The sequence below is a fragment of the Pipistrellus kuhlii genome, unplaced genomic scaffold, assembly GCF_014108245.1.
Source record: "Pipistrellus kuhlii isolate mPipKuh1 unplaced genomic scaffold, mPipKuh1.p scaffold_m20_p_109, whole genome shotgun sequence".
Taxonomy (NCBI): domain Eukaryota; kingdom Metazoa; phylum Chordata; class Mammalia; order Chiroptera; family Vespertilionidae; genus Pipistrellus; species Pipistrellus kuhlii.
Genome location: NW_023425415.1, coordinates 436357 through 464237, shown reverse-complemented (window position 1 = coordinate 464237; position 27881 = coordinate 436357). Strand labels below are relative to the sequence as shown.

Here is a 27881-nt window from a genome sequence, read left to right as displayed (position 1 = left end):
GCGAGGCCCGCTGCACGCAGGCGCTTAGCCGTCTGTGTGGGATGGGGAGAAACTGGTTGGGAAGACACCCAGGGAAGATGGCCCAGCCGGCAGTGACAGCCCCACGGTCCATCCTGGCATCTGGATTTGAGGCACAGAAACTTCAGGTCAGAAACCCTGAGGCCCTTCGCCTCCGCCATTTTTCAAACAACCCATTCTCCCTCTCGGACTCTCAGCTGTAAAAGGCGGGTAACCACCCCATCACTCGCCTCCTCCCAGGCTGACTGAGGCTCACAGAAATGAGAGCACCAGGATTTCCCGTCACCGGCCGGGTGAGCCCACGCTTCCCCTGGGCCTCAGTTTCCCCATCTACTAACTGGGAGTGATCTCTGCCTGCAATCTAGACATCCACGGAGTTTAAATTATATTCAAAAAGTGAGAGCTATTTGGAGGAACCAAGGCCCCTGGTGTGTGTACAAAGAACTATTTTTCTTTTTACAAGAAAATATCCATCGATCCGACCACATCTGATCCAAACCTCTCAACTGGTTTCACCCTCTCCCCCAGGGAGAAATGTTCAAATAGCAGGAAAAGAGTTAATAAAAATAATTAACTCCATCTCTCGGAGCCCCACTCTCTGGCTCCCTGGGACAGATTTATCGGGGTTCACAAGGTCACCCGAGGCAACAGCTCCGATCCCCGATCCCCAACAGCGATGCTGGCACCGGGGAGCGAAGACTTTAGCCAGGGGGAAGCCACTCGGGTTCTATGCTTCGTAACCAGCTTGCTCACCCCGTCTCTCCTCCTCCCAGACCCCATTCCTGAGGCATTCTGGGGTTTCACACAGTTCCTTTAGGACTGATTCCTAAGGGATGGGAACAGGGTGTCGGGTCGGGGAGCGATCGTACGCTCCAGGGGTGCTGTGGGGAGGGAACTGCATCTTTACAAAACACCCTGCCCTGGCCACACTGAGTGTCAGTCAGCATCTTAAAAGCTTCATACAGTACATGTGCTTTCGCATGCATGACCCCTCCTGATCTTCCACTGGCCCCAGGAAACAGACCACACAGGTGTGTCGTCAGACCGGTGGGTACCTGAACTCCAGCCCAGGTCACATGGTCCATTTTTAACTGAACTGAGACGGGAAGGAAGGTCTGCAGGGCCCTGGCTCTCAGATGGCATTCCCCAGGAGCCGGGGCTGTGCTCTCAGGCTGATCCCGCCTCCCTCTGTCCCAGGAGGCGCTATACAGAGTTCCTGACAGTACTCGGTGGCCGGCCTGGGGGTGGGCAGCAGCTAAACCCTGAGCAGCAGCTGGGGAGCCGAGACTGGGAGGGGGGGTGCTGGGACCACGAGTGGCTCAATTTAAACATGGAACGACTGGGTGTGACCAGGTGAGACCTCTGCTTGGGAGAGCTGGGATGGCTATAGGCAGGGCCCGGCTCAGGGCTGAGCAGAGGGCAGGCTGCCGGAGTCCGCGGTGCAGGGAAGCACAGACCCGCGAGAGCAGCAGGACCAGCCACATGCGGCCTCAGAGGTAGGGCCTCCCGGGGAGGTGGGGAGCCTAGTTATCCTGCTTCCCACCCCGCCAGCCCAGCACCACACAAACCTGGGGGCGGAGGCCAGGCCGCTGCCCCACGCAGCGTGGGCCCCGTGGGAGCAGACAGTCCACCCGAGGGCGCTCAGTCCCTCTGCATTATTAATAGGCGATGACTAACCGCCTGCCCCCGCAGAGCCCAGCCCGGCAGGCAGGAGGGAATCCCAGGGGATGGCGCCTCGGGCCTGCAGGCACACAAGCCAGGCGGCCTGCCCCGGCCCACACACACCTCCACGCTGCGCCCGCCCCAGGCCCCCCCCCCAACATACACACACGCAGTCACATGGCCCCGGCTCACACTGGCATTTACACATGGCGCGTCCCCAGAGAATCCCACAAACACAGCGCACAGCCTCCCACTCACACCCCCATGACACGACAGCATTTACACACACGCGCACCCACACACCGACACACACCGGCTGCGTTTATCCACACACCACGCCCGCACTCACCGGGACTGAGTCCAACCCAAACAGAGGAGCTTGGCGACAAGCACCCCAACTTCACCCCCGCCGGGCCTCCTCCTCTCGCCCCTCCACAGGGAAGGAAGCGGCCCCAGGCAGAGGCCGTGCGGGACAGGCGGGTGACAGAGCGCGGGAGAGATGGAGGGGAGGAGACGGTGAGAAACACGGTGTTAGTCAGAGCGGCAGAGCTGTGGGGGACTGGACGCTGTCCCTGGTGCGGAAAGACCACTCGTGCCATGCAGATGTGGGGGAAGGCGGGACCAGGAGCCCTCGAGGTTGAGAAGCGAAGGTAGGGATGTCACCTCTCCCCTGGCAGCCAGCAGGGGGCAGCCCCCAAACTGGTATGCACTGGTGATTGGAAGGAGCAGTCTGGACTGGTCCCAGGCTGCTGTGCACCTCCCAGGCCACTTTTGCCCCCTTCAGGGAGCCTGTCCGGCTGGCTGCCACTGGAGGTCGCACCCCAGCCCCCTCCTCCAACTCGAGGGACCCGTCCAGGAGTGACGGTGAGCAGAGCGGAGCATGTCATGGGATGGTGTTTTCCATGGATTTTCAGGAGACCAAGAAAGAAACTAAATCAAAGAGGGGGGGAAAAACGAGGGAGGGGGGAAATGAACAAAACAAAGCAATAGAAAGAAGCAGCCTGGCATCGGGGCTGGTCTAACCAGAGCCGATGAGCACGGGCCTGCCCCAGGCCCCTCTGGCCGGGAATCTGAAGTCAGGAGTCGGGGCGTTAGGGCAGGGACAGGCCAAATTCCTCGATTTCCATTTGTCTTTTGGATTTGAGTTTGGACCAAAAACGAAACAAAAGGGAAGGAGGAAAACTAAAGGAGAAGCAAAAAATCTAAAAGGAAGAGCAAAACAACCAAAATCAAACAGGGGAAGGAAACAAAAGAGGGAGAATCGAACAGTTAAAAAAACCCACGGCAAACCAAACGGTAAGACAATTAGAGTGATATCTACCAGATAATGCAGTTTGTTTACCATAGCGTGTCCAATCCCTGCGTGCTTCACCGGAGATGTGGGGGAGGGGCGGGGTCAAAGAAAACAAAACAACGAAGACGACAACAAAAGAACAGAACGAAAGAAAAGGAAAATAAAATGACCAACTGTGAAACTCAAGGAAGGAGGAGAAATATATGCCCACATATCGTCGGTGGTTTGCTCGGACCCGCCCACCTCATGATGGGAAGGAGAGATCAAACACACCCAAACATTGACCCCCTCTCCTCCCAGTCCGCCCCCTCCCCTCCTCTGGCTCCCTCTCCCCAATCCCCTCCCGGAGGAAGAGCCTGCTGTGGAGAAGGGGAACAGTTAGAGACCTTGGTTAGTAGAGAAGAAAACAACAAAAGAACTGGACCGAGAAAGCAAAGACTTAAAGATGGCCGACATTCCGCAGATGAGACAAAGGTTAGTTCAGTCTTTCACGCATACCTTGCCCCACCTGTCCCTGCCCATCCCTTGGTCCCCCGGGTTATAAGCGTGTTAGTAACACACACAGAGTCGGCAAGGGGGGTTTTCCAACAGAGGGTGAAAGGGCAGGCAGGGGGTTAAGAAGCAGACCCACTTATGCAGTATTAGTACATCCTTCCGGCTGAAATGTTAGGACGTTGAGGGGAAGTGGGGGAGGGGAGCAAGGGGTGTGAGAAAGGGATGGACTGTTATTGCCTTGGGTCATGGACGGGTGGGTTGGTTGGCTAACTGGTCAACCAGACGGCTTTCCAGAGAACTGGCTGAAGGGCAAGTTGGTGCCGGCCAACTGGCTGACCAATGACCATGTTGCGTTGATGGGTTAACTGTTCGGAGGTGGGCCAGCAGGCGGCCAGGCTGGGAGAGGAGTAGCCAGCACCCCTAGAGGATCACGGGAGTGGCGAGGATGAGGGGTGACTTCATCTGGGGACACAGGGAAGGGCTGCCAGGGGCTAGGAGGGATATGGTTGTCTGCTTTTCCTGAGGATGGAGGACAGGCAGCTAGATCCGGGGAACCAGGGACAGGTTCGCCCTAGTTCCTTAAAAAGGAAGAGAGAGTGAGCTGTCACCAGAACGAGGAACAGGAAGCTTGCCCTCCATGGGCTGGTAGAGGGCTCACTCTAAAATCACATCTAATCATCCCGTCTCCCCCTCCCCCTCCCCTCTCCCACCTTCCAGCCTAACTTGACTTTGCCGAGCCCACATTCCCCAAAGAAGTCCCCCGGGTTCTTCAACCACTCCACCCCCAATTCCCTCATGCTCCTGGGGCAGCTGCCCCTCCCAGAATTAAGTGCCCACCACCACCGCCCCTGCAAGCTGGTAAGGCTTTCCCAGCAGCCCAGCTCCCTTCCATGCCCACCCACAGACCCCTGAGCCTCCACTGCCCACAGCCAGAACTGGAAATTCACCCCCTCCACGCCGTGTACCTCTAAAACCCCTTACTCCTCCCTCAGCCAGAAACCAGCTTCTTCTATCCCCACGGTCATTATCTCTTCCGGCCAAAGGTGGCAGCAACCGCCACCTTGGAAATCACCCTGGTCTGTCGGGGGAGATGGCAAGGGGCGGAGGCAGCTTCACGTTCCAGCACCAGGTGGGGGGACACCACTACTTGATGCCCATTAAATACCAAATGCGTGCCCGAGAGGGTGGTTGTGAGGACAAGTATCCCCGGGACAGATCCATTAGAGAGCTATGATAACCAGTGGGCACAGGGCTAATTCAGGAACACAATTAATAAGGGCCTCGCGTAATTAAAAATAACAGAATTCAATATCTAGCAGCGAGAAGTGCTGAATAACCAATATTAATTGTCAGTGAGCAGGAGGACGAGATCTAACTGCGGGCAGGGCTGGCGCGCGGGGAGAGGGGGCAATGCCAGGGCCGGGGCTACCGGACGGCAGGACTGTTGTGAAGCCAAGAGACCAACTAGTCGGAGGGAGGAGCCAGCTTCAGGGCAGCTAAACAATTCACCCAAAAAGGAAAGAGTCGCCTGGGGTCGCGGCACTCGTCCAACAGGCAGAGAAGAGGCATCGGAGGGGAGAGGCAGCTGCTGCTCTTTTTGAATTGGAACTGGCTGTGGAAACTAAAATTAAAAACTTCCAGCTTTCGTGGACAACCTGCTTTTAGCAAACAGAAGAGCAAATTCAGAAACAAGCTTAAGAGGGAAGAGAGATGCCTGACCGTGTGGCTCAGTGGTGGAGCGTTGACCTATGAACCAGGAGGTCACAGGTCCATTCCAGAAAGGGCACAAGCCCAGGGTGTGGGCTCCATCCCCAGTGTGGAGTGTGCAGGAGGCACCTGATCAATGATTCTCTCTCATCATTGATGTTTCTCCCTCTCTCCTTCTCCCTTTCTCCCTGAAATAAATAAAAATACATTTTTTTAAAAAAAAGAAAAGATGTGAGTTCTAAGCCTGGGCCTTCCACTAAGGTGTCCAGGGATCCAAACTTCCTCTGAAAGGCTGGAGCGAGTGACAGGGGGCCCCTCTAGACTTAGGGATCGGGGATTCAGAACCCAGTCCATGGAGATCATGCCAGAGGGGCGATGATGGCAAATACTGGAGTGGAGCTCCCTCTGGATCCCATTCCTATGACATGGCAACCCGTGCCTTCCCAATGGCAGCTCCCAGAGGGAACCTCAGACTAACAGAGGGAAGGGAAGGGTTTTCCCACTCACAGGACCCATGCAGGAGCCCGGGGTGGGCGAGGCCCGGGATGGGCGGGAGCACGGGATGGCAGCTCGAGAGAGAGGACACCAAGTCACAGAGGGGAGAAGCCGGTCAATACATCACATCTAACTTCTCATGGTCAAGGGCCTCTGCCAAAACTACACCCCGCCCACAACTTGCACTCTGAGTGTAGCCCCAGCCCTCCCAGAAGCCCAGAGGGGATTTCACACAAAAGTCACAAAAGTCGGCAAGAAGGCAACCTCCGTGGAGCTCGAGCCAGAAAAGCTCAGGACAAAGCAAAGAGCGGCCTGCTTGCTCCTCGCAGGGCTGACTGGGCCGATATCCCAGAGACAGGCAGACACTCGATGGTTTCAAGATCTGAGAACCACCCAGAGGGGCAGGACCCCAAGGACTAGAGCCACCTCGCCTTCTGCACCACTGACAGCACCAGGCAGAGAATTGCAGGGGCTGTGGAGTCGGGTGACTTCCGAGCCACCACGTCCTACCTGAGTCGCTTTGGGCAAGGTGCCCTCCTCGGTTACATGGGAGCACCTCCCACTCACAGGGCTGTTAGAAAACTCCAGGAGATTCCAAAGAGAAACCAGACCCTTGAACTCGAGGGAGGGCTGGCGGAGAGTGGTGTGTGCACTTGGAGGAGGAGGAGGTAGAAAGGGGGCCAGGGTCTCGGGAAGTCAGAGCGGGGTGGGGGCCTTCCTCCTGGCTCCGGGAAGCGAGGGGGAGTCTTCCCCGGAGGGCGGAGGGTAGTTGGAGGCCCGTGTGAAACAGATCTACTGGGTCCTTTTGTCCGAGACTCACCAACTGCCCTCAAGAAAGAGCCCAGTGAACCAGAAAAGAAAAAAACAACTAGAAAGACAGCTGAAGAGACAGTAGCTGCTGGCATTAGGCCCTCAAGGAGCTTTCCACCTGGAATAGAGAAAAGAAATGATCGCAAATGCTGCCCATTCAGACAGCACGTGGTGATGGCGCTAGGACACGGCAAAGAACAGAGCCTGGCGGGTGGGGGCACCAAGGACGCGGCACGCAGCCAGGCCCAAGGGGTGAAGGCCCACAGCTCAATGGGGGCAGAGAGCCCGTTGGTGTCAGTGCCCGAGGGCCAGGCCTGTGCTCTGGGGGTCACTGCGGGCAGCAGAGGCTCCCCTTGCCCATGAGGAGCTGCCGCAGAGGTAAACTTTCCTCCAGGCTCTGGAACAGGGGGTGGAGCTGAGGTTGGAACCCAGCCTGCCTGGCTCAAGCCCCACCCTGGGGGGTGAAGGGGCTGTCAGTGGGAGCCCTGTGGGAACACAGGGGGAGCTGCGGAGCCTCGGAGATGGAGTGCCCGGAGTGGCACAGTTAGATCCTTAGACAGCCTGTGAGCGGCCAGAGAAAAAGATGGCCTGGGCCGGAAGGTGGGGGAGGGAGCCCCAAATGCCTGGAGGACCCTATTTTGGGGGAACTGCCTCCTTGGGGCCGGAAGCTCCTGGAAGACTCTGCACTGAGAAGCAGCCTGAGGGAGCTGGGCAGGGCGGCACCACGTGATGCATTGGGAGGCAGCTTGTCGTCCAAATCTGGCGCTGGCTAATGATGAAGTGGTTTCACGGTGGGCGTGGTGGGGGAGGAATGCGTGTCCGGGAGGAGAGGGAGGCAGGATTAAACTAGACCCTGGGGAGTTCTCAAAGGCAAGCATTCCTGCAGAGATCCCTGGAGACACCTCCGGTCCCAGTGGCCTCAGGCGGGTTCGGAGGGAGAGGAAGGCAAGAGCAGGCGCTGTCTCAGCCAGGCCTCCCCCATCCTGGCACCAGTCCTAGGGCCTCCTGACGGTCTCAGGGAGGGTTATCCAGTTTGAGGGGGAAGCGGGGGAGATCTGCCTCCTTCCCGTCTTGGGAGCTGGCTTCTCGGTGTCGTTCTGGGGCTGGCCCTCCCCGAGATGGCCTTCTAACCACTCGGGGAAGCCGGTGCTCCCAGGCCCTGCCATGGACCCGGACGGGAGGGAGAGGTCACAGAGAATAGGGGCCCGACTGCGAGAGGCAGCGGAGGCTGGGAAGGAGCAGCAGGAGGACCCCCGGGAGGACACTGTGAGGGCGGCACTCCGCTCAAGAGGACCGGGTAAGAAGACTGAGAGGTCAGCCGGAAGTCGACCCCACAGACGAGCCTTTCGAGGGAGGAAGGGGAGGAGGAGGAGGAGGGGAGGACGATGCTGAAGAGGAGAAACCACGAAGGCTGGCCACACAACCAGAGGCACAACTAGTAAGAGAAGGACTAAACCAGGAGAGAGTTGCGCTGGCTGCACTCGGGGATGGGGGGAGGGGCCGGAAACCTTCACCACCATCAGTGAGAGAGAGAGAGAAAGCAAGGACCCGAGAGAGGCCAGCAAAGGCCTGGTCTCCGAGCAGCGGGGAAAGGAGACAGGAGGCGGAGGCAGGTGCACGTGGCCTCTCCTGCTGGCACAGGGTGTGGTGTGGGCCCCGGATGAGGCTGGGTACAAGCCGCGGGAGCTGCTGTCGAGCAGAAGCCTGGCCAGAGAGGGCCCCCCGAGAGGCAACGTGGCTGCTGCTAAGAGGACGGAGCTGATGCCCACGAAGGTCAGGGCCTCTCCAGGGTGAGCCTGGGAGCAGAAGCTGAGGGGACATGTGGAGAAGAGCCTCTCCTGCCTGCAGGGGGCGACCCAAGAGGCTCCTCTGAGCCCTGCCCATGGACTGCGCCCCAGGAGACGGGAGACGGCCTGGCCATGGCCGTGGGAGAGCTGGGCCCTTCGGGGGGACTGGGCGGGGAAAGAGAAGGGAGAACACTGCCCGGAGGAGAGGTGGCACCAAGGTCCTGTCCTGCTCCCTCACGCACCTGCTGCACCTCCGCCCCTCCCTGCCTTCCTAGAGTGCCCCCTTCCCCCGCCCTGGAGCAGGCCACACTGCGGCCACACACACCTCCTTTCGCCTGTGCCCCCGCCCAGTGCCCGGACACCGGGGCCACTCCACCAGGCCAGGGCCCCCCACCCAGGCGCTATCTCATTCCTCCCAGCTCCCGCATCGCCTTTCTGCCAGCCCTGCCGTCCCCCAGACCCCTGCCCGGCATCTCTCCAGCGCCTCCCTAGCCCCACGCCCGGTCTTGGAAGCTACTGCCACCCCCAGGCACTCCCCATGCTGAGCCTTGCCCTTCGGCCCCACTCCTGGACGCCCTCCCCCCGTGTGCCCCACGCCTCGGCCCGGCCTCCCTCCCGCTCCCCTACCTGGCGCAGGTTTCGGGTGACCCGCACGTCGTGCCAGGCGTTGTCGTTGAACTTGCCGTTGACGGGTTCCACGAGGGCCTCGAAGGCGCCCGAGCCCAGGTTGATGACCAGCCAGACGGCGCCGGACTTGAGGGACAGGTTGACGTAGTCGGCCGACTTGCCGGTGTGCAGCATGAGCCCGTTGCGCTGCAGCGTGCGGAAGGCCAGCGTGATCTCGTCGGTGCTGCTCTGGATCGGGTTGTGGGACAGGTCGTAGCAGAAGAACTCGTTGCCCTTGAAGGTCGCCACGAACTCCTCCTTGCCTGGACGCGGGCGTGGGGAGAGGGGAGAGGCTGAGTGGGACGGGGTGTGCCAGGCCGCCCTGCTCCCCTCCGCAGCCCCGGCCCCCGGGCCTGACTGCCAGCTCTCAGCCTGGCCACCCACCTTCCCGCCCTGTCACCTCTGCTGTCAGTCAGCTCCCGTGCCCCTTTCCTGGCAGGCGGCTGCTAAGTGCTTCTCACACTGACAGCTGACAATTAGGCTGCCATGGGCCAGGCAAAGCAGACTCCTGGCTGTCTCCTCCCCCAGCCTCCAGTCAGCCAGTCCCTCCCCCTGGCGGAGGGATGTGGAGACCAGGAGGCTCCACCTGATCTCCCCCATACTGGGAGCCCTGTCCGGCTCCACCTGATCTCCCCCATGCTGGGAGCCCTGTCCGGCTCCACCTGATCTCCCCCATACTGGGAGCCCTGTCCGGCTCCACCTGATCTCCCCCGGTGCTGGGAGCCCTGTCCGGCTCCACCTGATCTCCCCCGGTGCTGGGAGCCCTGTCCGGTGAGCAGCCCCCTCCCCTCCTGCCTTCCTGCTGAAGGCGACCGTTCTCAGCCCAGGGGCGTTGCAGGCCTCCCCATTAGGGAGGAGCTAGGAGGAACGGGAAGCGGTGCGGTGGGGGTGCAGCGGGGGGCGCAGGAAGGCAATGCCGGTGACAGGGGTGTGCACCAGGTAGCAGGCCGTGGGCAGGGCTGACCCGGTGGCTCTCCTGCCAGCTCTCACCCTCCAGCTTCCCACTCCACCTCAGAGGGCAGCATAGGGGGGCCCTTAGGGACAGCCTCTGGAACCCCAGAGGACAGGTGTGAGACCCCACAGACCAGGCAGGTGGCTAGGGGTGAAAGTGCAAGGGCAGGCCTGGCTCTCATGGGTGTGCATGTATGTATGCGTGTGTGTGAGTGTGTGTGTGTGTGTGTGTGTGTGTGAGCATGCACACACTGGTCTCTTTCCACAGCACTTTCTAAGCAGAAGCAAAAATGACTGGAGAGGCTTAGGGATGCTTAGCGTTCTCGAAGTGGATGACAAGTGAGAGGTCAACGGCTCGAGGGAGGGGAGTTGGGGTCCAAGCCCCACAGCTCCACAAGCCAGAGCCCACGCGGAGGGTAGAGAAGGGGGCATGGAGGCAGGGAGGGCAGAGAACCTGGACCCTGACGGCGATTCTCTTCCCCTCTCAGCGAACAGCTGGCCCGGCCACCGCAGGAACAAGATTGCCGGCAAAAGGCCTTACGGAGTGTGGGGGTCCTCGGCACAGGCCCCCAGGGCTGGCAGGAGCGAGGCCCGGGGCTGGGGGGCTCCAGGCTCTCGTGAGGCGCCTGCTGGGCCGGCCACAGCAGCGGACGCCATGTGCGAGTCAGGGCTCTGGTGCGCGTTCTGCTGACGCCCCTGCCCTGCTCACAGCAGCCCCGCTTCTCTCTGCCCGGGCAGGCTGCCCGCAGACTGTCCTCACTGCCTCCGGATGCCAAAGCACCAGCTGCCGCCCCTGCGCCTGGCACCGCACCTCCTGCAGCTGGCGGGGCCCAGTTTCCTGAGGCCACGGGGCAGCGAGGCTGGTGAGGACACGGGCAACATGGGGACAGTGGAAACCCGCTCTGCCTACCTGGGGGCTGCATGGGGAGGCTCGGAGAGAAAAGGGGAGGAGTCAGGCAGGGGCAAGAAGGGGAAGGTGCAGAGGGAGGCCAGGGAGGGGGAGAAAGAGGGACCATCGGGACGGAAAGGAAATGGTGGCAGCACAGCTGAGGTGAGCGAGTGAACATCTGAATGAAGACAGGAGCCACTGGGAGGGCACAGGACGGGGATGGGAGGAGGGCCAGCCAGGAAAGGGGACAGCAACCTCTAGGGAAGGGAAGCCAGGCTTCCTCTGGACTTGACTGCTTCCATGGCAACCAGGCCCGCTGCCTGGGCACCGGTAGGGTGGGCCTGGGGGCTCAAGGACCAGAAAAGGCATGTGTTTGACCTTGGGTTTGCCACACATCCTGCTCTCTCCCAGGAGCCAGGCCTTCCCTCCCTCTCCCTCACCTTCACTGCAGTCAAAGAGAATATCCATAAAGGGAGTGTCAAGTAGAAAAAGGGAAAGAATAAGGCAACCACATGCAAAAGCGATTGGGCAGAACAAAAGAGGCCGGGGACAGGAGGGGGCGGGCCTGGGCTGACCGCGCAGCCGGGCCCAGCGGAGAAGCAGGCAGCCTCGCTGCCTCGCTCTCCTCGTCTCCTAGGAGAGGAGCACAGCCAGCGCTCCCTCCCAGCGAGGCTGCGTGACCCGCTTTCCCAGGGCAGCCCGACCCCAAGGCCCCAGCCGGAGAGGCCTGGGCAGCCAGAGGGCGCCCGGAAGGCGTGAGGAGAGGGACAGAAAAGAGAGAGCAGGTGTGAACGGGAAACCCCAGGACAGTGGGAAGGACAGAGAGACTCTGAGTGGGGAGGAGGGAGCAGGACCTCAACGGCTTTTGTGGGGGAGGATGTGGTGAGGATCCTTGGGTGAGGATGCGAGGCTGCCAGGTCTGGGAGGAGCAAGACCTGATGCACCAGGGGGCGCTCGCCCCCATCTCACAGCCCACACCACCCCTAAACTACAACTCCCAGCAGCGCCTGAACAGCAAGCTGAGCTCCCGAATGCCCCTGGCACAGGAAGGGGGGTCGCCCCTGGCACAGGAAGGGGGGTCGCCCCTGGCACAGGAAGGGGGGTCGCCCCTGGCACAGGAAGGGGGGTCGCCCCTGGCACAGGAAGGGGGGTCGCCCCTGGCACAGGAACGAGGGGTTGGCACAGGAAGGGGGGTCGCCCCTGGCACAGGAAGGGATGTTGCCCTGGCACAGGAAGGGGGCAGTGGCAGATGCGTGTGTATCTCCCAGGCCAGGGAGTGTGGAGCCCACAGGGTCCCAGGCCAAGCGGAATGTGCCCAGAGACCAGCTGTGGCCCTGGATTTCTGAGCGAGAGGGGGACAGAGCAGCTGCCGCCTTTCCAGCCCGGCCCAGACCCTCCTGCGAGGTCTCCGGCCCGGCCCCTCCCGCTGGCCGGCACTACAGCTGTCTGCTGGCTCGTTTGGCACCTGCTGCCGGTGACATCTTGTACCACTCCCTGGAGAGGAAGTGCGAGGTGAGAAAGGCCTGGGCACGAATGCCGGCGTGGTGACCTTGGCCAGGAGGCAGCATCGCGGGCCCCGCTTCCTCCTCTGGACAAAGGAGCTAATCACGGCCTACCTCGCGGGTTGCCGTGGGCACTCGGAAGCGAACAGATGGACGCGACTTTCTCAACTGTGAGCCGCTCCACAAATAAATGCCTCTTGTGCTGGCATGTGCGTGTCAGTACGCTCCTCTCCAGATCAATGAATAATTAATTCCTCTGGACAAAGTCTGCACTTTGCGTGTCCCACGCTTTATGATGCTGATTTGTTAGGATTCAATGAGCCCCTGAGGACAGAGACCATCCTCCCACTTAGAATCCAGGTGCCGGGCACACACTGCTCCTGAGAGGGCGTGGGGGGGAGGTTGAGGCACACAAATGAACACCCCCAAGCGCTGTCCTCGGGGGCTCGTCCAGGTGCGGGAGGCAGACAGGTGGAGTGACAGGACACAGTGAGATGGGCGACATAGCGGACGTGTGGCCAGGGGAACACAAGTGTCTGGGTGCACCAGGGGGGGGTGCGGGCGACTTCCCGGCTGGACAGCCCACCTGCTTTTCCCAGAGTCAGCTGAAAGGGATACCAGCCCGCTGGGGGAGAGGGCAGGGATGGCGGCCGTCCAGGCGGACAGAACAGCGTGTACAAAGACACAGACGGGATCCTGCACCCACTGGCCTTCCCGGAGGAGCTGGGAAAGTGCCCTGCAAACTTCTTGGGAAGGAGAATCTCTGAAGAGAGGCAGCCTTGGTGCTCACCACCCGCAGCCCATGGGCAGAATCTGGGGCTGGGGGAGGAGGGATGGGGGGGGCAGGGGGCGGGGCCACTTTGGCAAGTGACAGGTTCCTCCTCTGTAAACCCCAGGCAGCAAGCCCTTCCTTCCACAAAGGGTGGTGGAGCATCATTTAGGTGACGCATGGGGTACATACGTCATATATAACATATGTCATATATAACATATATAACACCACATCTGCAAACCACACTTAGATGATTAAATGGGGGCGGGGGGGTGTTACCCCGCTGCCTGGCCCACCAGGGAAACGTACTCCAGCAATGAGACTGAACAACTGCCACAGAAAGGTGTCTGGGTCGTAGACCGAGGTCACCGGCACAGCTGAGCTTTGGGGAGGGAACGCAAGCTCGTGGTCCTTCTCACCGGGCGGTCCCGGGGGCGCGGGCCCAGGTGTCCCGGGGGCCGCGGAGCGGGCACACCTTTGCCCACTAGCCTCCCCCAAGGGAAGTGCAGTCTGCCTGCAGGGGCAAGGGCTGGGCTCTCCGGGGACAGTGGGGTCACTGACCTTTTGTCGGCTGGTGCACATCACCGGCTCCTCCTCTCCCGGCCCCCCCCTCGGAGAACAGTAAGGACCCTACTGGAGAAGCAGAATTGGGGAGTCAGGACAGAGGGCTACCCAGCCTACCCACCCCAGCCTTGGTGATGGAGGGCCCTCCGGGGCAGAGGTCCTCTCGCTTGGACGTACACGCTTGGGGCAAGGGGAGCTGCTCTGGGCATCCACTCGCTCTGGGAAAGACCCCAGGAACCCCATCACACTCAGGACCACCAGATTCTGCCCTTGTCCCAGGAGTGAGGAGGCGGCAGAGAGGCAGAGGCCTCGGGCTGGTTCAGGGCCCTGGAGGCCTGTGCTCCGCCGCCAGCTCCCGGCTCCCGCCCCTCCGGCTCCGTATCTTTGCTCTCACCCTCTGCGGGTCAGAGGGCACACTCTTCCTCCAGAGCTCCCCAAGCCACACACCACCCCCTCCCCGGACCTGTGCCATCCCCCAGGCAACCTGGCTCTGTCTACACCTGGTGCGGTGAGAGGATGCTCTCATGGCCCCTTTGTCCCGGCTTTGCCCATGAGCCTGTGGGCATCACAGGGGCAGGCCATGGATGCTGTTCGCACCCTGTCCCTCCTGTCCCTCCGTTGTGTCTTCAGAGGGCTGTGCACACCAAGGGCGGTCCTGACTAGCCAGGCTACTGTTTAGTGGGGAGCCCTCTCCCAGGGGCGCCTCCTTGCTCTGGACCACCCGGCTGTGAGCTCCAGGCCTCCTCTCCCCAGGCCCAGCGGCCGTGTCGTTATGCCCGGTGCCCGGTCAGCTTAAGCTCCCGACCCCCACTGCCGGTGACGTGTGTGCTTGGCGCCCGGCTCCCCGGCACCCACACCTGGCCAGACCCCAGGGGATGAGGGGAACTCAAGAATGGAGTTCCCACCCCAACCCCAAAGCCCCAGAGCCAAAGCGAGGATGACGCCTCAACCGTGCACCTCCCCGGGGAGGGGCGGCCCTTTCCGCCTGCGTCTACGACAGAGGTGCCCCAGCCAGCACCCCAGCACCAGGCGCTGACAGGCAGGAAGGACGTAAGGGAGCCAACCAGGTCCTGACTGCCCAGCTGGGATTCCTTTCCTGGCATTCCTTGCCGTATGTGGCATCCCTACCGGAATCATAGGCCGCTGCCTCCCAGACCCGAATCCACCCAGACTCCAGCTCCGAGTCTCTCTATCTTGTCGGCCTCTCCTGCCTCCGCCCTAAGGGGGGTGAGCCCAGCAGCGGGCTGCCCTGGCAGGGAGCAGTCCCAGAGGCCACGAGCTCAAAGGAGGCCTGGGAGGTCCTGGCGGGCAGGGCCACAGTCGGCACCCTGGACTCTGCCCGGTGCTGACCGCCAGGCTGGCTGACATGGCGGGGGCTCGGTCGAGGCTAAAAATAGATGCACAGCCCCAACGGCAGCACCAATTAGTCGGAGTGATCACTAGCCAGCCACTTCATCCTCCGGGCCTCACTGTCCTCCTCTGCTCCACAGTCAGAGCCTTCAAAGACACGGGGGAAGGCCTGCAGCAGGACAGCCGTGGAAAGGGGGACTCCACGCCCGGCTCCCCTACGTTCCCACTCACTCCATTGTGGGCACAGGGGGCATCCTACAGCACCAGGGGGCGGGGACCAGGTGCCTAAAACCCTATTTCTCCAGCCCCCGCTTCCCTCTTTGTACTCGGATTGACAGAGAAGAAAGAGTGATCAGAATGAGTGGAAGGAAACAAAACGCACCATGAGAGAGAGAGAAAGCAAGACACACCACCAGGAGAACACAAAAAGGTGACTGGAGACACGGCAGGAGTTCAAACATCTCTTGATGTCAGAAACCAAGGTGAGATGCGGGGGGGATGGAGGGGGGGGCAGAGGGGGGAGGAGCACAGACACGGACAAACCCCCACCCCCACCCGGCACCCCCCAAAAATAAAGACATGGCAGAGGAAGGGGATGGGAAGGCAAGGTATGGGGGCCAGATGGAGGAGGGGGGAGGAGCACAGGGGGAGCAGGAGATCCAGGCGCAGGTGGGGGCAATCCAGTCCAATCCAAAGCAAACCAGAACTTCAGACCATACCTTCGCTGTTTAACGTCAGGTGAGCCGGACCTTGGAGAGAGGAAGGAGAGAGAGAGAGAAAGGAAAAACAGAACAAAACAGAAAGAAGAAGAAAGGAAAAGGGGAAAGAAACAAAGAAAACACGAGTCATCAAAATCAGCCAGAGAGGGGGGAGAGAAGCTCTCGCTGCCACAATTTAAAAACCCTTTTAACTTGTGACAGACATCGGGGGAGAGCCCCAGTCCAGAAGCTGGGGACAGGGGCCCGATGCCGAAACAGAGGGTGGAGGGCATGAGAGGGGCAGAGAGAGGGGTGAGGGTGCAGGCGGAGCCGGAGGGGGGTGGGGCAGGGGGTCGCTGCAGGGGGAGAGGAGATTTTGGTTTCTTTTTTTCATTCTTGCCGGAAAAAAAAAAAAGGAAAAGGAGGAGAAGCAAGAGGCTGGGAGGGCTGCTTTTTCCTTTTTCTTTTTTTTTCTTTTTTTTTTTTTTCTTCCGAGAGACGGAGAGAAAAAAAAAAAAAAAAACGGTCAACGAGAAAAAAACGATTCGGATGGAGGAGAAAATAAAACACGACACAAAAATCAAAGCCACCTGGAGAGAGAGAGAGTGTCCTGTTAGCGTGGGATTGAGTGGGCAAGGGGGACCTCCACCCGCCCCCCCACGCCCCATCCCTGTCACCCCTGTGATCCTGGCAGAGGAGGGGAAGAGGGAGGCAGAGGAGCCCGGGCCCAGGGGCCCCACAAAAGTGAGCTCTGGAAAGGCTTCCGCCCGTTCCCGTCCCGTCAGCTGCTCCTCCCACACCCGCTCCGGGCGGCGGGCACCCACGCCTGGCTTCTCTAAGGAACCAGGGTGGGGGACAGGGGGAGTGTAGAAGCAGTGGGAAGAAGCAGGGTCCAGGCAGACCCTGGAGCAAGTCTGGGGGCAGGGATTCTCCCACAGGGAGGACTAGGGGCCAGCGCCCTCGGCCAGCCAGGGGCAAAGAGGACGGCCAACACCATGGGCAGAAGGCCCGGGTCTGAGGGGTCAAACCTCGCTCCTAAGCTGTTCCGTGGCCCCCTGTCCCCGCCGGGCCTCCTCTGAGATGACCCAAAGCTGAGTTTTGAACATGGAAAACGGAAGCCCTATTTCCAACGTTGTGAGCAAGAGCAGTGGGGTTTTTTCAGAGTTACCTCAGCCCCGGGAGAGAGCCCGGCCAGCCCCGACCCAGAGCACCCTCAGCCTTAGCGGAGGACTCTGGCCCACGGGACCAGGCCCCCTGTCCCCAGAAGCCACGAGTCAAGGAAGCTCTCCCCAGAGAGGCGGCCACACCAGCCCCACAGCTGGGCTGAGACCTGGGACCTGAGCCGGCCAGTCAGCCCCACCGAACCTCAGCCCTCCCACTCCCCCACCTGCAGCCGCGGTGTCTGGCCAGGAGGGTGGGAAGGAACAGCCCTGCAGACAGAACGCGCCCTTGAAGCCATCCCCGCTCTGCACACTGGAGGCGGGCCCGGGCAGAGAGAGGGGCCCGGGCTCCGGTGACTGACATGGAGCTGAGGCTGGTGGGCCCGGGTTCAGAGAGGCGTGGCCAGGGGCCAAGGCCCGGCTCCCGGGGAGATGTGGTTCATGGCACCCGCTTCTCTCGGCAGCACTGGTCTCACCCACCTTTGGGTCGAGGCCGGATGGGGCTGCCTCAGGACAGGACAGCTCTTGGAAAGACAGGTCTTCTTCACAAAACCCGGGGACCATCTTACTGAAATGCCCCCCCCCACTCCTTCCCCCAAGAACTGCCAGCACTTCTTCCAAAGCCCAGACCCAGAGCCTAACCCCATCTGACTCTCCCTGGCAGAAACAGACCTGCTCGCAGGCTGCTGGAAGCCGTGATGTGGGCCTGCCCTCTGTCCCCGCCAGGCCTGTCCTCCTGCGGGAGGGGGGCACCTCCCCTTGCAGACCCTTCCACTGCCCAGCTCCGGCGGCCTCATTAGCATGCCGCACTCTCCTCTGTCACCACGGCAACCAGCTGCTCGGCTCCCTCAGGCGTGACAGCACCAGCCATCTTGGTGAGGGGAGGCCAGTCCCCTGCCCCGTCTCCCGCGGCTCAGCCCAGCCGGGCCCAAGGGTGCTCTCCCTAAAGCCTGCCTCCCACCGCCCTGAAGTCTCTGCTCCTCCTCATGCCCAGCTCCCCCACCCCCGCCCCTACATCCCCGCCCCAGGTCCACCTGTGGCATCACCCTCCCTCCACTGGGGAAGGCTGGCTGTGACGGATGCATTAGCAGGGTCCTTCCTAGGGCACTTTATCTGCTGCTTCTGTGTCTTCTCTCCGCTACAAGAGGTGGGGGTGGAGGGAGGGGAAGTCGGGATCCCCAAAAGGAGATGCTCAGCAGGAGGCTGGGAGCAGGATGTCTGGGCTCCTGGGAGAAAGCTGGGCCTGAGACACAGCATCCAGGGGCGAGAAAAGAGGGAGGAGGCATGGAGGACTCAGACCTGAAGGGGGAGCCTCGCAAAGGAGGCCCCGCCACCCCGGAAGCCACCCCCTGCAAGCCCCCTCCCACTGTCCCACCGCCTCCTCTCCCATCAAGAAGGAGGGAGCTGGTGACGGGGTCAAGCGTGGAGAGACACACGAGCAGACATGTCTCAGAGACCCGCACACAGAAGCATCACACACTGAGTATGTACACACACAGGCACTCGTTCGACATACGGGCACACGCAGTGTCAATCCGATCCCCAGACTCCCCTGCCGCCCCCAAGAAACGGCCAGGTGGCATCACAGCCTCAGTGGACTCTCTCTCCACGCCCGGCGTCCCTTCTCGCTCTGCAGGTCTCACCTGCGGGGAAAGGTGCTCCCTCCTTCCCTCGGCCCAGTCGCTCCGCTCCAGCAGCAGCCCTGCCTGCTTCTCTGGCCTGGCCCTTTCCCGCCCCCTTTCAAGCTTCTCTGCCCCTACCTCCACGAGTGTCCTTCCTCTCCCCACCTCTACCCACCCCTCCGCTCCTTCTCCTGGACCAGCCCTCCCTCCCCCTCCCCCAGCCTCTCTCCTCTATCCTTTTTCTCGCTCCCTTCCTCCCTTCATCTCTCCCTTTGTTCAGAGCAGACAAGACATCAAGAGCAAGTAAAAGTCACATCAGCACTAAATCTTATCTCCAGCCCTCAGAAGGCTGCGGCCACCAGCCACGCAAGCTCTCACACACGAGGTAAACACTGCCACGGAGACACAGACACGGAGAGGACAGATGCAGACACAGATGCAGACACTGCTCGGGGAGCAGAGATGTGGGCCACGCCGCGAAGACACGCGATGGAGGCCACACCGCCACACGCAGATGCATATGCACAGCATGTATGTGCAGACGTGCACAAAGAGCTGTACACACACACACACACACACACACACGGGCGCCTGCAGGCCAGGACCGGGGACATGAGGGCATCCAAGGAGAAGAGACCTCACCCAGAGACACCAGCCAAACTGTGGGCACCACTAGGCAGCCCACACTCAGGCCCAGAGCCCCGCCCCTCTCCTCCCCAGGACTGCTGGTCCCCTGCCCGCCCAGGGCAGGGCCGGCTGTGTCCCTCCCTCTCCCGCTGCTTCTCCAGGAAGAGGACATGGCAGGTGTGTGGATGGGATGCCACCCCCGCTCCTGCTGCCTGCCCTCTCGAGGCGCCCACGGGAGCTCCCAGCAGCCCAGCCTCCCAGCCTGGGCATCAGCCCAGGCTCCCCTCTCCCTGACCCGCTCCCCCCAGGAGGAAAGAAACAGGGAAGACCAATCCGAGGATAAGGTTCAGAGCACGACGGGAACCGAAGAGAGCCTGGGACAAGAACGAGAGACGGAGAAAGCCTGGGACAGAGCCTAGAGGAAACCCAGAGAGAAAGGGCGGCAGGAAGAGAAGTCGGGAAGGATGGAGAGAGACCCCAAAGAGAGCCGTGGCCTGGGCTGAAGGAAGACGCAGGCCACCCCACCTACCAGCCCTCGGGGCCGGGCCGGGCCGGCAGGGCAGGGGCAGGGCCTGCTGCAGGTGTCAGTCAGAGCAGAGAAGCTGCCCTACCTACTCCCTGCCCCGGGGACAGTCCCCACCCCCCTCTGCCAGACTCGCCAGACCCGGGACTGGTACCCAGGCTCTCCCAGCCCACCCCTCCCCCAACCACTCCCTGTCTGCAGGGCTGTCCTGAGCCTCCTCGCTGGGCGGGGCAAAGCAGTGTCCCCTCACCTGCTCTGCGCGCTTTAGAATCCTCCGGCCCCATCCCTCCCTACCTCCCCCCCCACCCATCTCAGCCCCAAGGAAGCAGCAAGGCCAGGGACAGGCTGGTGCGGGAGACAGGCAGTGGAAGGGCCTGCCCGCTGCCTGGCAACCCAATAAGGAGGGGCTGGGCCAGAGGTGGGGCCGAGGCCGCCAAGAGGGTGCCCAGACATCCTCCCCGGGGCAGGGGCAGGGGCAGGGGAGGGAGCCCTTGGGTGGCCAACGATACCCCCTCACACAGGACCCCACACAACTGATCGCCGCTCAGGGAGCCGCAGGCCCACTCACCTTCCATGGGGTGCTCCTCTGCAGGCAGCGGGCGCAGGAAGGGGTGCAGAGGGAGAGAGAGAAAGGAGGCTGTTAGCGAGGATACCAAGGACTGACTGAGGGGGTCAAGGTCCCCACGCCCACCCAGGCCCTGACACAAGCCACCGACCTGGAGGGCTCTGCGGGGGAGGAGACAGACCGAGGTGTTTGAGTCAGCGCCTTACACCGCGAGGACCCAAACCTCTATTACATTTCAGGAAACCAAGGCCCAGGGTAGGGCAGTGGCCACTCAAGGTCACGTGGAGAATGGGAAGCAGAGCCCAGAGCGCAGGCAGTCAGGCGCCCTGCCTCCCAGGCACGCTCCTTCCCACCTTCCAGCGCATCTCTGAGGCAGACGGGGACATGCTCGGGGCTCACCGGAGACACACTCATGCTCCGTGACACACTGACACACATAAGCCCCACGGATCCGGAGACACAGGTAATCTCCCGCACAGCTCACACCCAAAGCCCCCTCCACCGCCCCCCAGGGCAGAAGAGTCAAACACAGTCCCGCCTCCAAGTGCTGTGTGGCTCCCACCCCGTCACTTAACCTCTCTGAGCCCGGTCCCTCTTCTGCAAATGTGAGAGCGGCGAATTGGAGCATTTCTGAAAGCCCTTCCAGCTCTGGTCCGGGGGTTCTATGACACACGCCTCTGATCCTCTGAGTGAGGCAAAGCGCCCCCACCTGGCTGGGCCACGTCAGTGGTGGGAGGGGTGCAGAGGCAGTGGGCCAACGGGGCCCATCCTAGGTCATGGCACAGCCTTCGGGCAGCCAGCCTGCACCTAGCGGGCCTTCCTGGGCCAGGCCAGGGCTTGCCAAATAAGCCCGGAGAGAAGACAGAAGGAAGAGAGGACGGGGCCGCTCCCCCCACTGAGCTACCCCTCCCGGAGCAGGCTGGGCTCTGGCCTTTACAGAAGCAACAGGCGGGAACAGAAATAGCACAGCCTACAAACACACAGACCCAGTGGGAAACACAAACACACACACACACGCACACGCATGTGGGCCCCCGGCTATGCGCGCACACGCCAAAAGCTGTTCAGTCCATATTTAGAGCTGCGAGCACACGCCATCTCCTCCTACCTCCAGCCTCATTTTGTGTTATTTGCTCATCCGCTCTGCGCAGTTTAGCTCTACTCCAGAAACACATACTGTCATTTATCATAACTTATGCCACCCCCACAATCCACACGCTGGCTGAACGCAGAATCGATACCCCACGGTGATCTCATACACAATATTAGATGCATGCATACCACCGCTCCACACGCTCTCCGGGGACAAAGGCACGCCCTGCAATGAGCACAGCTCCCGGTTTCTCTTTCTGTCCACCCACCCCCCCACCTCCCTCCATCCCATCTTCTAACCCTGCCCCACGAGCCCCACAATCTACATGTGTGAGCCATGCTTCGGTTCACTCAGAGCTTCTCTCTCCCGCCAGCTGCCCCCCCAAAAGCCGTGTCTGCGCTGCCTCCTCAAGCAGACGGAACCCTTTGCATCTGGGGCCTGGCGAGCTGAGGAGGCCCTCAGGGGACCTCGGGGCAGCCCCGGCTCTCCCGCAGAGCCCGTGTCAGAGCCTCTGGCCCCGGGTGCGAGGCCCTGCTCAGTCATCTCCCCGGCACCTGCACAGACAAGGAGGTGCGATGGCCTCAGGGTAACCCAACACTGTCCCCTGCCTCCTATGGGGTCAGGGCTGGGGCTGAGGTGGGGCCGGGGTCTTGCTGTGCTCAGGAAAGTGAAGCAATCAAGTCTGGTTTGCTGCCTGTGCCGGCCCTCCCACTCCTGCCTCTGAGAGGGGCACCTGGGACTCACTGGCCTCGCTTTCTTTGCTGGCCTTTGCCTCCTGCTGATTCACCTGTGCCCCTCACCCGCCAGCCCAGGCCCCTCCGGGCTCAGCCCACACCCTCCACACTCTTCTCCCTCCTCCTCAGTGACAGGTCACTGTTGTGGCTCAGGGACCCCCCGAAACTGTGCCTGCGGCCCCACCCCTTCTCTGGGTGCCAGTCCTGCAGCCTCCGCTGTCCGCTCAGCACTCACGTGTCTGCCATCCAACTCCACCACTGACACCACGCTCCACATCCCCACCCCCAGCCTGCGTTTGGCAAAGGCACTGCTTCAGCCAACACTTCCTGAGCACCCCCAAGGCGACCCACACACTGCTCCAGGGACCCCACTAGGGAGCCACGCACCATGCAGCCCCAGCGGGTGCCTCAGCGCGCCTGCGTCAGCTCGGCCGTATCACCTACGTCCTTGGACAGAGAACCCTGAGCACAAAGCCCCCGTGGCCTCTGTCCAGTCACCAGGCCCTGCCCCTCGCCTGGGTTCTGCATTGGAATCCTGCTGGATGGTCTCCCTGCCCATCCCCAGCCTGGCTCCCTTGGCACCAGCACCAGATACACCTGGCAAGCGCGGCGGTGATCAGCGTGCACACAACACACACAAGCACACACGCGGAACTTTCTAGTGTCCTCTTGGCCTGGTACCCGCCTGCCTTCGGAAAAGCTCCCACGGAGTGTCTCCTGGGCTTTTCATCCCCACATGTCCCAGAGGGACCTCAATACCCTCCCCCGCAGCCCCCCCCCCCACATTCCCTGGTCAGGTTAGGCACCCAGCAATCAGCCCTGCTCTGTCTTCATACCAGCCCCCATGCCCACCCGTGCCACCTTCTAAAACCTAAAAACTAAACTAAGTTCCTAGAAACCCTTTCGTCCCTCCATCACCATCAGCACAGCCCCACGGCCAGGCCCTCCTCAGACCCTCTCCTCAGGACGTTCAGAAGCCTCGTAGCGACCTCCCCCCACACTAACGGCCCATCTTTTCACCCCGCGGCACAGCCCGGAGTGGCCCCTGCGTAAAACTCTCCGGGCGCCCTCCCCGGTTTGGCTCGGCGGATGGAGCATCAGCCTGCGGACTGAGGGGTCCCAGGTTCGATTCCGGTCAAAAGCACATGCCCGGGCTGCGGGCTCGAACCCCCAGTAGGGGGCATGTAGGAGGCAGCCAATCAATGATTCCCTCTCATCGTTGATGTTTCTCTCTCTCTCCCCCTCTTCCTTCCCCCTGAAATCAATAAAAATATATTAATAATAATTTTTAAAAAAAAAAAAAAGCCAAAACCGGTTTGGCTCAGTGGATAGAGCATCGGCCTGCAGACTGAGGGGTCCCAGGTTCGATTCCGGTCAAGGGCATGTACCTTGGTTGCGGGCAAATCCCCGGTGGGGAGTGTGCAGGAGACAGCTGATCGATGTTTCTCTCTCATAGATGTTTCTAGTCTCTATCCATCTCCCTTGCTCTCTGTATAAAATCAATAAAAATATATTTAAAAAACAAAAGACTCTTCAGGGCTTCCAGGGCCTGCCTCAGGCAAGTCCATTCAGTTTGGCCACATCTCCCTGCAACCGCCTTTCCTGCGGCCATCCAGGCTCCAGCCACACCTGACGTCTCCCCACCTCCCTACCGGCCACGCTCTGCACATAGATGCCCTCAGCTGGAAACGCCCTTCCCCATCCTCTCTCTTCTCGTCCTCAGCAGCCTAAGCAAGTCAACTCTTATAAGTCCTTATGAGACCCGGTCAAGCCCTAACCGGTTTGGCTCAGTGGATAGAGTGTCAGCCTGCGAACTGAAGAATTTGGGTTCAATCCCAGTCAAGGGCACGTACCCTGGTTTCAGGCACATCCCCAGTAGGCAGCTGGTCAATGTTTCTCTCTCATCGATGTTGCTGGCTCTCTATCCCTTTCCCTTCCTCTCTGTAAAAATTCAATAAAATGTTGTGTGTTTTAAAAAAAAAAAAAAAAAGACCCGGTCAATATAGCTCTGTTCTTTTTTTTCTTTTTTTTATGTTTTATTGATTTTACACAGAGAGGAACTGAAAGGGATAGAGTTAGAAACGTCAATGAGAGAGATACATCGACCAGCTGCCTCCTGCACACCCCCCACTGGGGATGTGCCCACAACCAAGGTACGCGCCCTTGACAGGAACGAACCCGGGACCTTTCAGTGCGCAGGCCGACGCTCTTTCCACTGAGCCAAATCGGTTTCGGCTAGCTCTGTGTTCTGAAGTGACCTCCTGGGCAGAGCAAGCCTGCTCTCCATATGCACATTGTGTCATTATCCCGTTATCGGGTCTGTCCTGTGTTTCCATCTCTGCTTCCTGACTGGACTGTGAGATATCCAAGAGCGAGGAGAATGTCTCATTCATCTCTCTCTATCGAGCTGCTTGCACAGTTCCTGGATCAGGAAAACACATGGCTGTGTTTGTTGAATGAATAATAGAAAGCAATCCTGGCTGTTTCCATGTACTGTGTCATTTCCTCACCACCATCCCCTGGGCGTGGACACTGCTACTACTCCCTGGGAGAGATGGAAAAACCAAGGCTCAGAAAGCGGAAGAAACTTTTCCAAGATCATACTGATCCTGAGGGGCAGCGGCAAAATCTGAGCCCAACCCTGTTCGGCTTTAAAACTTGCAATGAGAGGGATGAGGACAAATATGTGACACCTTAATCAATAAAGAAATTTAATAAATAAATAAATAAAACTTTCAATGAGCGCCAGCCGGTTTGGCTCAGTGGATAGAGCATCGGCCTGTGGACTGAAGGGTCCCGGGTTTGATTCTGGTCAAGGGCCCATACCTCGGTTGCAGCCTCTTCCCCAACCAGAATCAGTGTGCATGCAGGAGGCAACCAATCAATGTGTTTCTCTCTCTTTCCCTCTCTCTTCCACTCTCCTTAAAAATCAATGGGAAAATATCCTCGTGTGAGGATTAACAAAACAAAACAACAAGAAAAACTTCCGGTGAAACTGCATGCTTGGCCTGGAAGTCAAGACTGATTTCACCTCCCACAAATCACAAAGGTCTTGGTCTCCTCCCTCTCCCCCGGAGGCCCCTGACTCACAGCCTCTGCCTGGCCCACGGGACTCCTCATTTAGGCTGTTTCCCTGATGGGAAAGCCCTGTCCTTTCCTCTCCAGCCCCACAAATGTCACTCAGTCACTGCAAGACCTGGCCAAGTCCCACCTCTCCTTGAAGCCTTCCCTGGCCACTAGGATTGACAATCACGGGAGCAAGAACAGTGCCTGGCAGATGGCAACGGATTTCCGTACATTAACTCGTTTCGTCCTTAAACAACATTGTAACTCCCACTTTACAGAGCAGGACATTGAAGAACCCTGTGACTAGGTAAATGCCCACGTTCACACAGTTAGCAAGTGGCAAAGCGGGGATTCGAACCCCAGCAGCCCATGCTCTTAGCCATGCTGCCACGTGAGCTGTCCGTGAGAACATCTGGGTCTTTCAGCAGTCACTCCCTGGAGCTGGTGGTCCCATTCTGCCCCGAGCTATTTCCAACCACGGAAACTGTGAGGACCACAGGTACCGGGTGTTCGCACTGACAGTGGGTCCACACACGTGACCTCACACCCGCAGGTTGTGCCGCCCCACCCAAGGGCATAGATGGTATTGTCTTGCCCAACACAAATGTGATTCCAGCAGATTCCTTGGTGAGGACAGCGATGAAGACCAGAACAAGAGAGAAGAAACGGTTCTTAGCTGTCAAAGCTGACACATAATAGTCATGCATGAAAACTGCCATTTTCTCACGGGAGAACCTCAGAGGCTACCCGACTCCACTGTTTGTGACATGCAACCCACCATGCTGGGGCTGCCGAGCTCCAAGTTCACACACAGAGCGATGGAGATGACTTGCTACCTGACAACTCCTCCTTAGACGGAGATGGGAAAACTAGAAAAGGCTAAGGTAAGAATTCAAAAGTCTAGCCCTGCCAGTGTGGCTCCGTTGGTTGGGCGTTGTCAGTACACCAAAAGGGTTCGGGTTCGATTCCCAGTTGGGCACATGCCTGAGTTGTGGACTCGATCCCCAATAGGGGATGTGCAGGAGGCAGCCAATCGATGTCTCTCTCTTTCTCTCCCTTCTTCTCTCTCTAAAAATCAATTTAAAGCCCTAACCAGTTTGGCTCAGTGGATAGAGCCTACGCTCCAGGGTCCTAGACTCTAGGGTCCCAGGTTCAATTCTGGTCAAGGACATGTACCTTGGTTGCAGGCACATCCCCAATAGGAGGTGTGCAGGAGGCCGCTAATCGATGTTTCTAACTCTCTATCCCTCTCCCTTCCTCGCGGTTTAAAAAAAAAAAAAAACAATAAAATATATTTTTAAAAATAATAAAAATAAATTTAAAAATGTTTTTTAAATTAAAAAATAATATTAATAATAAAGAAGTCAATATTCCAGCAGCCGAGCATCGTTTCAAACCTCAAAGACGGGACCACCCAGGGTAGTACCTGCGGAGTCGGGACATCCTGAGTCATCGAGGAGGTTAAACCGCTCCAACACTCTGGTGGAGGCAGGCACGGCAGCCTGCAGGGAGATTTCCACCGGAAGGAGCTGGATGGAAGCGAGCTGTGTATCTTCATGGCAAGTGAGCTCTTCCTTGAGGGCTCCGAGGACTGAGGGTCTCCGGGTGGGTTTGCACCAGCCTCTCTCAGTGCAGGGACCGCTGGCACAGACACAGGAGCACCCTCGTCCCATCCCAACTTAGGGGGGGACTGTGGCCCGAGAGATCGGGGCCAGTTACTGGTACCTGATCAAATGCCGTCCCCAAGCGCCCCAATAAACCCAGTGCAGTAGCCATGGGCACAGCTGACGGCCCGGCTCTGTTTTGGAGGCAGCACGGACAAAGGTGGGGCAACAGGTCCCGGCGCAGAGGCCAGCGCTCACATCTCAGGGGTGGCCGAGGATGAAAGAGATAAAACGCTCTGCACCCAGCGATGCGCTCTCCCTGCCGCCAGGCCCCACGCTCTCATCCTCCGCTGTGTGATCTGACTCTCCTTTTGTTCCAGCTGCTCCTGTCCCTCCTCCCCCCGACTGGATGCTCCTCTGAAGTCTTTCGCCTTTTCCTTGGGCACCTCATCCAACTCCAGAGCTTCAAATACCATCGCCCCACGCGTGTGACTCCCAGGTCTCCCTCTGCGGCCCCGCCTGCCATTCAAAGCTCTGGTCTCGTTGCAGTCTGGACTCCTCTGTCTAGGAATCCCCAGGGGCACCCCAACTCCGCACATGCATGTTCTGCGGCCAAACCTGCTCCCTGCTGACTTCCCCCTTTCCTTTCACCCACCATCCACCGGCTTCCGACCGTGCACACTGGAGTCTCATCCTCTCGGCCCCTCCCACCCCTCCACGTACAAGAGAGAGACCCCAGCCCAGCCTCAGGGATGGCTCTCAGCCACCACTACCCCTGCTGCCAGCACGGCTGCCACCACCTCCCTGCCACTCCCCCAGGCAACTAAGGGGCAGGGCCTCCATAGCTCTTTCCTGAACTGCCTCCCAACTGGCTTCTCTACCACATAACTCTGACCCCTCCACTCCGTTCCACACCTCACTCCCAGCTTCCCAAACATCAACCTGCTCAGAATTCTCTTCTGGTCCTATTTGCCCATACGCTGGAGGCAGTTAGCATCCAATAAAGGTTGGTTGAAGGACTTAAGTCAAAACTCCAAGACCTGCCCTAGCCGGTGTGGCTCAGTGGATAGAGTGTCGGCCTGCGGACTGAAGGGTCCCAGGTTCGATTCTGGTCAAGGGCATGTACCTTGGTTGCGGGCACATCCCCAGTGGGGATTGTGCAGGAGGCAGGTGATTGATGTTTCTTTCTCATCGATGTTTCTAACTCTGTATCCTTCTCCCTTCCTC

General features: G+C 59.9%; 1 protein-coding gene across 24 annotated transcripts in view; it reads right to left on the bottom strand.

Moving 5' to 3' along the window:
- The window catches only part of NRXN2 (neurexin 2), a 102448-nt gene that overhangs the window by 59524 nt on the left and 15043 nt on the right, over positions 1 to 27881 (bottom strand). For 9 of the 24 annotated variants that reach the window (XM_036430467.2, XM_036430472.2, XM_036430471.2 and 6 more), the window contains exons 3-7: positions 20161 to 20178; positions 15682 to 15711; positions 13610 to 13681; positions 8896 to 9197; positions 3002 to 3046 (exon numbers count right to left, since the gene is read on the bottom strand). In XM_036430467.2, the coding sequence (XP_036286360.1) occupies positions 3002 to 3046; positions 8896 to 9197; positions 13610 to 13681; positions 15682 to 15711; positions 20161 to 20178 (467 nt within the window). The remainder of the gene's footprint in view (positions 1 to 3001; positions 3047 to 8895; positions 9198 to 13609; positions 13682 to 15681; positions 15712 to 20160; positions 20179 to 27881) is intronic. The other 15 variants (XM_036430473.2, XM_036430478.2, XM_045578925.1 and 12 more) reach the window with 5 other exon arrangements.